The 13,539-nt window shown below is 41.5% G+C and overlaps 1 protein-coding gene across 1 annotated transcript; it reads right to left on the bottom strand.

The window, feature by feature from the left end:
- Positions 1-811: 811 nt before the first annotated feature.
- Positions 812-9,230, bottom strand: LOC120916481 (trypsin-like). The gene is made up of 5 exons (XM_040327467.1): positions 8,984-9,230; positions 7,463-7,625; positions 6,245-6,504; positions 2,732-2,868; positions 812-1,016 (listed from the first exon to the last, which is right to left on the bottom strand). Exons 1-5 carry the CDS (start codon positions 9,213-9,215, stop codon positions 867-869), a joined length of 942 nt encoding a protein of 313 aa, XP_040183401.1. The 5' UTR covers positions 9,216-9,230; the 3' UTR covers positions 812-866.
- Between the last annotated feature and the right edge of the window lie 4,309 nt (positions 9,231-13,539).

Here is a 13,539-nt window from a genome sequence, read left to right as displayed (position 1 = left end):
CCTAAGGCCCCATACACACCATAGAATCCATCCGCAGATAAATCCCAGCAAATGGGTTTCAGCGGATAGATCCTATGGTGTGTACACGCCAGCGGATCTGTTTCCGCGGATATATCTCCCCTGGGATGGATTCCAGCACATCGAATATTCGCTGACATGCAGAACATATCCATCTGCTGGAGTCTATCCCAACGGATGGATCCGCTGGTCTGTATAGAGACTCACCGGATCCATCCGTCCGAAGGGATCCCCCGCATGCGTCGTAATGATTCGACGCATGCGTGGAATTCCTTATATGACAGCGTCGCGCACGTCGCCGCGTCATAATCGCGGCGACGGCGTGACACGTCATCGCCAGAGGATTTCGGCGCGGATTTCAATTCAATGGTGAGTACACTCCATCGCATTAAAATCTGCTGAAATCCTCGAGAGGATTAATCCTCGGAAACGGTCCGCTGGACCGTATCCGCGGATAAATCCTCCCGTGTGTATGGGGCCTAAGAAATACCTCCTAAGGCCAGCTAATAACAAATTCTCAATATAACATAAGTAGAAGCACACATGTATCTGGGCATTAGGTGGTTACCTTTATGTTGTATTTAGATCTTTCTGAACAACAGGTGTATGTACAGGTTCACATTCTTTAGTTGCATCACCACAACAGCTTGATTGGTAAAAACAACCACATGGTTTAGTTAAAATATAGCAATCTCCTTGTGTAGAAAACCTTGGTGGCTTAAAGATTGTGTTTAGTTTTGCGCACAAGAGTTCTAAAAACCACAGGCAGTATAAATTGACACAGACACTGAAATGCTGAGAACTTTCACTATGCTTTATTGTACGTTTGTTTCGGTGTAAAATTGGCTTCAGTTTTGCTCTATGGTGTTCTTAATCCAGTCAAAATAGTTGCAGACTTTGGTGTAGACACCAGGATAGTTACGGAGTGCACACGATCGACCCCAGGAGACCACTCCATACAGCTTTCCATTGCAGACCAGTGGTCCACCAGAATCGGCCTGTGAAAACAAGAGTTACATAAGTGCAGGAAATTACTTAAAGGATAAGACCACTAAAAATTGAATTTTGTGTTCACTTGTGTGGATCAAACCACCCTCCAGCTTCTATAAGTAAATATTCACCAGAGTACCTCAAAAACTGACTAAATAAGATATAGATGTGATACATTTAAATTATTAAACAACTTTATTTTAGTTATATCTTATTATATAATTCCAAAATGTCAATATCATGCTGGTGTAGTGTTCCTACTAGCTAGGCTGCTAGAAATATTGGGTTTTTGGCTCCCTCTTTAAGGATCTACCTGAGGAGATTGGGTGGCAGTCAGCTCCAAGGACACTGTGAGCAAGGATCTTCTTGGGGACTGAGAGTTGCATAGATGCAAAGGGGCATAGTATAAAACAGCGAATAAATAGCATGGCATACAGAACAAGGGGTGTGGATGGAATAGGGAATGTACAATATTGTATACAGAATGAGGGGGTACAGAATAGAGAATGTACAGCATTGTATATGAATAAGGCTCAGTAGCACATGAAGTAAACAGCATGTCATACAGAACCAGGGGGTGCGGACGAGGAACTAGGAAATGTACAGTATGGTATAGGGAATGAGGCGCTGTGGAATGAGGGGTTGCAGAATAGAGAATGCACAGCATCGCAAATGGAATGAGGAGATATTAATTGGGGAATGTATGTTTTGATATATGAAATAAGGCATTATGGAAAAGGAAATGCAGAATACAATGGGTACTTACAAAGAACCCTAAACATGGTTTACTAAAAGTGACTTACTGTACTATTGCTCAGCTGTCCCTATTCTGATTTCTATTAGCACATGCGGGGCACAGTCAGAACTCCAGGAAGATCTCCTGTTCTGCCAGGTACACTGGGCTGCCTGACTCCTTCCAGATCTCTATCAGCATGGGTCCTACACAGGATCTGACATCACACCAGAGCATAACTGTCATTCGTAAACACAGAAGCTGGCAGAGGAAGTCTTCCACTACTCACTTCCTCTGCCTTGCTCTGCAAACGATGTCATCAGTCTGAGCTACAGAGGAAGTGAGTAGTCTAAGACTTCCTATGCCAGGTTCTATGTTTACACATGACAGCAGAAAACCTGCGTGGTGCTGTCCTGATTGAGGTGTGGAAAGTGCCAGGAAGCATGCTATCCTCTCAGCCTCACTTAACAATGCTCTGCCTACTCACCCCCCCCCCCCATCCTTTTCATTTTTGGCTGTGATAATAAATATACTCCTCTTAGGAGGAGAATACTCTGCATTTCCAAGTCCTGCACTTGCCTCATATTAACAGAGAAGAGCGAGGGTTGTAAAAGCACAACACTAACAACTGCTCAAATAACAGAACGGCGAGCACCAGACAGACAGTAAAGCTGCACTAAACCCTCCTCCTAGTAAGCTGCCATGTTAGCTTCTGTTTGATCTGCAGTTGCCACAGCATATCTTGAATATATTTGTTTTGCTATACAGGTAAATTAATGGGTTCGGATCAGGTCTTCTTTAAATGACACAACTTACACCTTCTGGTCCTAACCAGGCCTTTCTCTGCCCTGGGCCCCATAGACCAGGCAATAGTTCTGCCATTGGTCCTATAGCAGTCATATGGTTTGCTGTGGATATTCTTACTATCCTAAATATACAATATAAAGACATGTATTAATATTCATAATTCTATATATCTTCAATACTTACGGAACATGAATCTTTGCCACCTTCTAGGAAACCAGCACAAAACATATTTGAAGTGATCATGTTTGAATAAGAAGCTTTACAACTGGAGTCCGACAGAACAGGGAGATCAAGACACTGTAATTTTGTAGCATATTGCACTAAAAAAAGACAGAAACAAAAAGAGTATAATATATTATACTGCATAATGCCGTATAAGTGATTGTAAACACTCCCTTTTAAAAAAAATAAAAACAGCAAACATGCCTATACTTACCTGCTCTATGTAATGGTTTTGCACAGAGCCGTCCCGATCCTCTTCTTCTGGGGTGCCCCATCGGCGCTCCAAGCACCTCCTCTTCATAGAGTGCACCCATGGAAAGTCCCTTGGAATGCATTAAGGTGAAAAACCTTAAGGCTTTACAACCACTTTAAGGTACACGTACAGACACGCCCTCTGATGACGTCGATTACGACGAAACGTAAGGGTTGTCTCGGCGACAATCAAACTTTACAGTCTCAGTACGCTACCTGGAGACACTAAATGATTTTTTTTTTTAGGAAAATAAAGACCTTCTATACAGAATTACACTATGGATATGGTTCTGTTTTTCCTCATATGATTGGACACAGTGGGCCAGATCCACAACAAGCGGCCGTAACTTAACTTTTCCTATTTAAGTTACAACGCCGCAAAATCTCTACCTAAGTGCCCGATCCACAAAGCACTTACCTAGAAATTTTCAGCGGTGTAACTTAAATCCGTCCGGCGCAAGGCGTGCCCAATCTAATGGGGCGAGTCCCATTTAAATTAGGCGCGCTCCCGCGCCGGACGTACTGCGCATGCTCCCGACGCGATTTTCCCGACGTGCTTTGCGCGAAGTTATGTTACGCCGAGTTTTGTGAATCGCGCCGGAAAAAAAAAAATAAAAAAAATTGACAGCGTCGCGGGAAAGAAGGGTCTACTTTTACATGGTGTACTAACTTTACACTTTGTAAAAGTAGCCCTAATTTTGCATTTGCAAACTAACAACTTACGGAGACTTCACGAAGGGAAACCGCTTCGTGGATCTCCTTAAGTGCTAATTTGCATACCCGACGCGGAATTTCGACGAGAAATGCCCCCTGCGGCGGCCGAGGTACTGCATCCTAAGATTCGACAGTGTAAAACTATTACACCTGCCGGATCTTAGGAATATCTATGCGTAACTGATTCTGTGAATCAGTCGCATAGATAGAAACAGGGATACGACGGCGTATCAGCAGATACGCCGGCGTATCCCTTTTGTGGATCTGGCCCAGTGATCCTATGTGTAATCAAGCCCCTTTGGTTAAGTTGGTCCTAGGAAATCGGATTTAAATTGGATATCACAGGATTGTTAACCAGCATTATTTTCTGCCTATTACCTTACTATTTCTGGTAAGAGTTTATACAGAGGGGGGTGTGAGAACTCCCCTTTCTTTGCACATGTGGCGGTGTTGGTGAAAGGCACCTTCCATATTAAGAAACCTCCTTTTGAAAATTCCTGTGGACTATCCATCATCCATTCAATATTTATTTTATGGACTTTATTATATATGCACTTTAATGACTCTTCAGTTTATTATATATTACATTAATTTATGTTTAATATATTGAGTTATCCAGTTTACATCCTTTCAGGTGTTTATTTTAGCCTAGGTTCACACTGCTGCGAATTCAAAATCGCGGTAAAATGCACGATTTTACCGCGATTTCGCGGCTGCGATTTTGCCGCGATTTCGGCCGCAATTTAATGTAAATCGCGGCCCGAAATCGCAAAAAGTAGTACAGGAACTACTTTTTGAAATCGCAGATGCGGCGTCGCACTGATTAGGACAGTGCCATTGCCGACAATTGCTGCCGATTTGAGATGCGATTTGACATGTCAAATCGCATGGTGATGAAAATTAAATATTGCTAATGGGAAATGGACAATAGTAAAGACCTGACAGAAAATATAACCCTTCCCCCTTTACTAAAATCAAATCGAAAACGGTGGCAGAGAAAAGGGGTTGCTTTACTAAAATTGGAGAGTGCAAACTCGGGTGCAGCTTTGCATAGAAACCAATCGGCTTCCAGATTTTTTTTTTGTTAAAGCTCAATTGAACAAGCTGCAGTTAGAAGCTGAATGGCTACCATGAACATTTGCACTAGATTTTGCACTCTCCAGTTTTAGTAAATCAACCCCAAAGCTTGTCAAAATTACTTCCAAGGAACCAGAACAATAAACAAGAGAGAGGAGCCCAAACTTTGCTTTGAGAGCCAACTGTTTTTCCAGTTCTCATGTTGATGTCAGTTTCCAATTTGTCTGATTTATGTTAAATAATCTTATAATTTCATGAGGTTATTTTTGTTGTTAGAAATATATTCATATACAATGATGGGGATTGGATGAGGTATTATGCCGCGTACACACGATCATTTTTCGGCATGAAAAAAACGTTGTTTTTGAAAAACGTCATTTAAAATGATCGTGTGTGAGCTTCACATAATTTTTAGGTTCTGAAAAACGAAAAAAAAAAAAAATTCCAACATGCTGCATTTTTTAACGTTGTTTTAAACTATGTCGTTTTTCGGGTTGTAAAAAATGATCGTGTGTGGGCTAAAACGATGTTAAAAACCCACGCATGCTCAGAAGCAAGTTATGAGACGGGAGCGCTCGTTCTGGTAAAACTACCGTTCATAATGGAGTAAGCAAATGGAACTTCCCCTTTATAGTGCCGTTGTACGTGTTGTACGTTACCACGCTTTGCTAGATAATTTTTTTAAAAACGATGGTGTGTAGGCAACGTCGTTTTAATGATGAAGTTGGAAAAACGTTCTTTTTTCAACATGCTGAAAAACGACGTTTTTTTTTCATGCTGAAAAATGATCGTGTGTACGCGGCATTAGTTTTACTGGTAGATGTCTTCAGGTTCATTATGAATGTTGTGCATTATTCTAATTCTTGCAGGGAATGAGGTTCATGGGTTTGCCTTAAGTGATGTTATTGGTAAGGGAGGGCGACTGTTGTAGAATACATTTTTTAAATTACCTCGATTTTAAGGGTAATGCTGCGTACACACGATCGGTCAATCTGATGAGAACGGTCTGATGGACCGTTTTCATCAGACCAAACCGATCGTGTGTAGGCCCCATCCGTTATTTATACATCGGTTAAAAAATGTTAAACTTGGTTAAAAATCCACGCATGCTCAGAATCAAGTCGACGCGTGCTTGGAAGCATTGAACTTAATTTTTTTCAGCACGTTGTTGTGTTTTACGTCACCGCGTTCTGACACGATCGTTTTTTTAACTTGGCTTCATCGGTTAACTGATGGAAAAATCCATCAGACCGTTCTCATCGGATTGACCGATCGTGTGTACATAGCCTCACCCTTCCTCTTCCAATCTGCTACCATGCACGTTATAAGTCTGATAATAAAATAGTTTCTTGCATTAACTGCAGTTGATGTTTTATTTTATAAAGTTCAGCTTTAAAACAATTATTTTTAAAGCCCAGAAAATGTACTTACCTCCAATGATTCTCATGTTTCCCCAGCCTGACACCAGACACTGACTTCCTGCTGTTGGACAGGAAGAGGCTACTGGGATGGGTTGGACATATTGATTGAACTGGGCAGGCTTAGCTAGTTTGACCAGCATGAAATCGTTATCGATGGAGTCTTCATCATAGAGGGGGTGGATTATAGCCTTTTCCACCTGGATACGCTGTTCCGTTCCTTCTTGTTTAGTAACATCATGTTCCCCAAGGTGAGCAATGAAGGTATTGGGCCTGTATAAGTTGGATACAAGAATAAAGAGGAGCTGTAGATATCACAATGTCTTAATTAACGGTGACTACATATAATGTGCAAAATTTAGAGGATTTCTATAAATAAAAATCATGGCAAAACATTAACTTTGCAGAAATTTGGATACTAAATAAGAAGGTGTAGGGTGTGTGTCTGTGTTTTGCTACCACCATTTTTTTCCGGTAGCACAATACACATAGTATAATAAGCCACTGTGTGCTGGCTATAAAAACGCCCCCTTGAACACCACCCACTAAATATTCCTCTTTTGATTGTAAAGAAAAACTTGATCACACTGTTAACCTTGTTCTACCAGCTAAATAATAACTTGTTTCCGATCATGTTACTCTATCCTGTTTTCAGTATTGGATGACTTTGTGGCTACTGCCACTACTGACAATCATCACAATTATAATATACAGGCAATATATTAAATAAACCATAGCGATAAAACGGCAGCTGGGTTTGTGGGCATAGCGCTACATGTGAATGGATTCTTTATTTTTTTAATGATTTGAAAATGTAAATTATATGAATAAAAGCCGGCCATAAAAACCGACCCTGTCAGTCCTAAATGGATTATCCAAACCTCTCTAGCTTCCATTTTTGCCAACTCACTTGGCTAAAAGTAATATAATTTTGTGCAGGACCAACAGATAATAAAACTGTGTTACGGCCATGTTAATGTTAATAATGGAACGCATTAAATATATATATTTTTAAAACATTTTACCCATAGCTATGCTTTTAAGTAAAGCATGAACTGAACAGTGGATTTCCCATTGGTCTGATTATTCAGACAATTATAGGTCCCCTTTTTATGGCTGACATATGATTCTCTGATGCTATTCGGGGGCCCAAATCCTTTCAGCCCTGGGCCACTGGCTTGTTCTGTATTGCCAAGTATTACCAATCTACAAGAAGAATATCGGAACTTACGGCTTATAGCAATGAGCTGCAGATATGATCCATTGTGATGAAATCAGGGATCCACCACACCATTGTCCTCCATTGTAGCTGATGTAAACTTGCCAAGGTTGGGAATGCTGGGCACATTCATAGCCATTAATAATCTTATCGTCATCATACTGAGGAGCAGCAGCTGCAAAGGAATCAAAAAGAGTTTATCTACAAATACTTGGTGGAACAGAGACCTAAAATTTGCTGCCAAGCTTTGGCAAAGTTAAAACTTTATTCCCACTTGCAAGAGTATATTTTAACATTCCTTTCGCTCCCCAGCTTCTATGTTCTGCCAGCAAGGGAAAACAAAATACTTCCAGGTACTTGTGGTATGATTGCTCATGCATGTGCCAGTGATGGGCAACGCACCAAGTACTAAACTTGTCTCATCAGGAGAGTCCATAACCTTGGGGCACTTAGAACCTAAATGACTGAGTGCATTGACAGGGCAGCTCCTCTTGTTTCCAGCAGCTCTTTGGCATAAAGAGGGCATGAAAGAATGGTCTGTATGTGCTTCTGGGCAGAAGGGGAGGAATAATGCAGAATAAATTTCACCTTTTGCTTTGCTCTGAGACTGCTTTTTGAGAATGCAGCGTCACAGAAGGCATCATCTAAACTCCTGCATGAAACCAGATTTCTCTGTCTTATCAAGAAAATCGGCCTTCCCTTCCTGTCTCAGGAGTGCAACAGAAAGTGAGTGGAAATCTCCCCAACTGAGGCAATTCTGCTCACATTGGTTACCTGAGCATGTGTGCCCTTTGGAAAATGTCCCTTTATGTTTTGTTCTTGTCACAACTTTAAAATGTTAATTTCCCAACACTTAATATCTTAGTAGAAATGGTAGCTCGAACAAATAAAGATTGTGATTCTACCTAGCAGACATGCATACATTAATACAAATCTATTACGGTTCAAATCTGTCTGCATTCAATCAATAACAGAAGAATATGTTTTAGATATATCCCTACACTACAAAACCAGAACATTTCTGTTTTAAAGGTGAAGTACAGCCAAAGCTCCACTTCTCCTGTAGATCACAAGAGTGCAGTTTGCTCTGCACTTCTGTGACTTGTTTTCAGCTTACAGTGGTTGGAAACCCATTGTTGGCTAATGTCACAGAGCCGATTCAGGTTTGGGCAAGATCGCAACAATAAAGTCGGGATCCGCCCACATGCCTGGACCGGTTTCCTCTCAGACTCCCAGCGAGTCACTGAGAGACTGAGCCAGTGGCTCCTGCTCCCTCCACAGCCCAGCGAGGGGGGGGGGGGTTTGGGGCAGAGCCTACAGTGGTCAGTCACCAGCTCTGTGCTCAGGGAGCCATCTTTGGTGTTTGATCGCTTGGTTTTTGGTCTTAGAGCTGGCGGGGACAGATGCAGCATCTAACCGATGCTGTATCCATCTAGGTAAGTATGATTTTGCAAAAAAAAAACAAAAAAAAAACATACTTCTATCTTAAGATGTAACAGAGATGATATGAGGTGTAATGTATTTGGGTTTTACCTGCAAGCCCCAGGAACATGCATATCCAGATATAAAGCATAGTGAGCTGATGGTAACTCTTCTTCTTGAATTGTTGGAATTTTGAATGGACCGTTGTCAGCTCTGGACAAGGTTTATAAAGGTCTGCAGAGTGAACAGATTGTCCGTTCCCATGACTCACCTCCAGACATCTGACAATTCCCAGTGACGTAGTATATTTGTCATAAACTTGTTTGGCTATTATTGTATACATAACCTTGGTGAATATTTAGTCAAGCAAAGTTAAACCTGGAGCACTTTCCAGTACATCGATAACTTATAGGTACCAAGTAGGATTGCTGTTGTCTGGAAAAGCCAAGGCTCTCATGTAGTACTAAAGAATGCCATAGCACAAACTCTAAAAACAATGCTAGGCTTAGAAGTGTGCCATTGACTATAATTACACAGATGACGATATGTCAAGAGCGTGTCCAAAGGGTGGTGATAAATAGCGTATCTAGAGAATGGCCTGGAGTTGTGAGCATAATGTCCCAGGGCTCTGTCCTGGGACCAATTAACGTGTACATAAATGAAATAAGCTCACAGCCGAAAATAGAAAATTTACAAGAATACCCCAATAAATCAAAGGGGTAGGCATCTACATGGCATATGAGGTTTAACGCTGATAAAAAATATGAATGCAAGTTGCCTTGACTATTGCAACTCCCTTCTCATTGGCCTGCCTCTTTATAGGCTATCCCCTCTATAGTCTATCATGAATGCTGATGCCAGACTAATCCACCTTACCAACCGCTCAGTGTCTGCCAAACCTTTCCTCCAATCCCTACACTGGCTCCCGATCGCCCAGCGAATTAAATTCATAATACTAACAACTTACAAACCCATCCACTCTGCCCCGAGCTACATCACCAGTCTCCAAACATATACCAAACCGTCCGCTCTTCTGAAGACCTCCTACTGTCAAGCTCTCTCATCTCCTCCTCCCATGCTCATCTCCAAGATTTCTCCAGAGCCTCTCCCATCCTCTGGAACTCGTTACCTCAACCTGTCCGGCTATCCCCTACTCTTGCTACCTTCAGGCGATCCCTGAAAACTCATCTCTTCAAGGAAACTTCTCACTTCTCCAACTAATCTTTTACCACTTCCATCAGCTCATTCTCCACAGTTACAACCTTTTGTACCACCTGCCCTACCCTATTAGATTGTAAGATCTTCTAAACAGGGTCCTCTTGTATTTTATTTATTATAACCGTATTGTTTCCCTTTTTATATTGTAAAGCACTGCATAAACTGTTGGCGCTATACTTGCTAGGGGGTGAACCTTTGAGAGAACTGAGGATCTGGCAAGGCCTTCAGACTATACTATTAGCATGCATTAAAAAAGGTATCTACTCGAGAAATAAAATTATAATTCTACCTTACAAGACTCTAGTTTGGCCACATCTTGAGTATGCCATCTAGTTCTGGTCGTCAGTCCTCAGGAAGGATGTGCTGGAACTGGAGAGAGTCCAGAGAAGGGGAACAAAACTAATAACGGAACTGGAGAGACCTCAGTTATGAGGAATGACCACAAACATTAAACTCCTAAACGTTTTATTCTTGGAGAAGAAACACTTGGGAGGAGATAGGAAAGCAATATACAAAAACCTCAATTCTACCATAAGTAGAAAACTGTTTAGTCTCCGATTGCTTAAAGTGTAACTGTAGGCTCCACAATGAAAATGGGGGGTCAGGCAGACGAGACAAGCTTTTTTACTTTTGCAATAAAGCTACTTACCTGCCTGTCCACCCCTGTAAAGCGCAGCTCACTGCACAAATTTGGCAATGCAAAATCTGCCGAAACTCCCTTGCATGCATGGAAGTAACGTTATCTTGGCCCGACCAATGATGGCAGCCGGCGATCAAGACCAAGAAGCCGGCCATCTAAAAGTGTCCATGGCGGATGGTGAGTTCCGGGGATAGCACATTGCTGGATTCTAGATGAGTACAAGTCCACTTTAAGAAGACATGTGGCCACTCAATGAAGTTGACCCTGTATGTTGTGGTCATTCAGCTAAAAAAACACTGCCTGTGGAAGAGAATTCCACATCCTAACTGCTCTCAGAGTAAAGAACCCTCTTTGCAGTTTAAAGTTAAACCGCTTTTCTTCTAATTTTAGTGAATGGCCGTGTGTCTTATTAAATTCCCCTTTGCAGAAAAGCTTAATCCCTATTGTGGGGTCACCAGTACGGTATTTGTACATTGAAATCATATCCCCTCTCAAGCGTCTCTTCTCCAAAGAGAACAAGTTCAGTGCTCGTAACCTTTCCTTATAACGAATATCTTCCATTCCCTTTGTTTTGTTGCCCTTCTCTGGACTCTGAGTGTGAGTGAGTGAGGTAACTTGTATAGTGCTACAAATACAAACTAAATCGCCTCAAGGCGCTTTTACATCCAGTGTCATCCTGATCCTTCGGAAGATGTGGGTCTTTTAGTTTTTTCCTAAAAGCTCAATGGTTTTCTTCCATGCGGATGGTCGTGGGTACCTGTTCTAGCACATCCTTCCTGAGGACTGGTGCCCAGAACTGGATGGCATAATCCAGGTGCGGCTGGGCCAGAGTCTAGTAGAGCGGGAGAATTATCGTTTTATCTCTGGAGTTAATCCACTTTTTAATGCATGGCATTATTTTGTTTGCTTTGCTTGCAGCAGCTTGGAATTGCATGCCATTGTTGAGGCTGCCATCTACTAGGACCCCCAGGTCCTTTTCCATCCTAGATTCCTCCTGAAGGTCTACCCCTAGTGAGGAATTTGCATTCATATCTTTGCCACCCAAATGCATTATTTTACATTTTTCTACATTAAACCTCATTTCCCATGTAGTTGCCCACCCCATTCATTTGTTCAGATCTTTTTGTAAGGTTTCCACATCCTGTGGAAAAGTTATTGCCCTGCTTAGCTTAGTATTGTTTGCAAAAAAATTATAGAGACATAAATATATACAGACACATATGCCCACACCCACAGAGGTTGAAATGTATGGACTGGTGTCTTTATTCAACCTTACCAACTATGTAACATGTCATTTGCAATCATTTATAGTTCAGGATAATTTTATATTTAAATTAGCTAAACACATTCCGGTAGCAGCAGAACAGAAGGAGTGCATGACATAGTTCCCCACACAAGGCTCATGTGTAAGGTAAAGTCTACAAGCCAGAGAAGATCAATTTGTAAATGGATAGAAAACTGTTTAAAAGACAGGATTCAGAGAGTAGTGGTTAATGGCTCTTACTCTGAATGGTCTAAGGTTATCAGTGGTGTACCCCAAGGTTCAGTGTTGGGACCCTTACTTTTAATTTATAAATGAAATTGGGTCTGGGATTAAAAGTAATATTTCTGTCTTTGCAGATGACTCTATGCAGTGGAATAACGTCCTTACAGGATGTCTCCAGCTTACAAGCCTGACCTCAATGCTCTGTCTAATTGGGCAACTAAGTGGCAAATGAGGTTTAATGTTGATAAATGTAAATGTATGCACTTGGGGGCTAAGAATGTGCATGCATCACACATACTAGGGGGAGTATAATTGGGGGAATCAATGGTGGAGAAGGATCCAAGGGTTTTGGTAGATCATAAGCTCAATAATGGTATTAAGTGCCAAGGTGTGGTTTCCAAAGTGAGTCCTTTTTTGTATTAAGAAAGGTATGGACTCCAGAGAGAGAGAGAGAGAGAGAGAGAGATAATTTTGCCCCCCTGTACAAATCATTAGTAAGACCCCATCTGGAATATGCAGTTCAGTTTTGGGCACCAGTTCTCAAAAAGGATATCAGGGAACTGGAGAAAGTGCAGAGAAGGGCAACCAAACTGATAAGAGGCATGGAGGAGCTCAGCTATGAGGAAAGATTAGAGGAACTGAATTTATTCACTCTTGAGAAGAGGAGATTAAGGGGGGATATGATCAACATGTACAAATATATAAGTGGTCGATATAGTAAACTTGGTGTTGAGTTATTCACTTTAAGGTCATCACAGAGGACAAGGGGGCACTCTTTACGTCTAAAGGAAAAAAGATTTCATCTGCAAATATGGAAAGGTTTCTTCACAGTAAGAGCTGTGAAAATGTGGAATAGACTCTCTTCGGAGGTGGTTCTGGCCAGCTAGATTGCTTTAAAAAAGGCCTGGATACTTTCCTAAATGTACAGAATATAACTGGGTACAAACATTTATAGGTAAAGTGGATCCAGTGAAAATCCGATTGCCTCTCTGGGGATCAGGGAGGAATTTTTTTCCCCTGCTGTAGCAAATTGGATTATGCTTTGCTGGGGTTTTTTCACCTTCCTCTGGATCAACTGTGGTTATAGGATTGTATTTTTTGTTTTTGGTTGAGCTAGATGGACTTGTGTCTTTTTCAACCTGACTAACTATGTAACTATGCATAGTCTTACAGTTTTTCTTTCAAAAGCAGCCACAGCCTGAGTAGAAAAGCCTAATCTAATGGCAGCATGCTGTAGAGCAAAATCAATTCTGTGTGGAAGCAGCTGTCTTTCTGCAGTGGTCCAACATATCCCTTCACGAGTCAGACCTAAAGCTCTGTTAG

The sequence above is a fragment of the Rana temporaria genome, chromosome 10 (assembly GCF_905171775.1).
Source record: "Rana temporaria chromosome 10, aRanTem1.1, whole genome shotgun sequence".
Taxonomy (NCBI): Eukaryota; Metazoa; Chordata; class Amphibia; order Anura; family Ranidae; genus Rana; species Rana temporaria.
Note: the sequence above shows the minus strand (reverse complement) of the source record. Positions and strands in the feature narration are given on the sequence as shown.

Bases quoted from the DNA above. Each gene is read 5' to 3' on its own strand.
- LOC120916481 (XM_040327467.1), bottom strand. From the start codon at position 9,215: ATGTATACAATAATAGCCAAACAAGTTTATGACAAATATACTACGTCA. The intron at 7,626-8,983 runs GTAAAACCCAAA...ATTCCTTTGCAG, and splicing joins CATGTTCCTGGGGCTTGCAG to CTGCTGCTCCTCAGTATGAT. The intron at 6,505-7,462 runs GTAAGTTCCGAT...CAACTTATACAG, and splicing joins GCAGCTCATTGCTATAAGCC to GCCCAATACCTTCATTGCTC.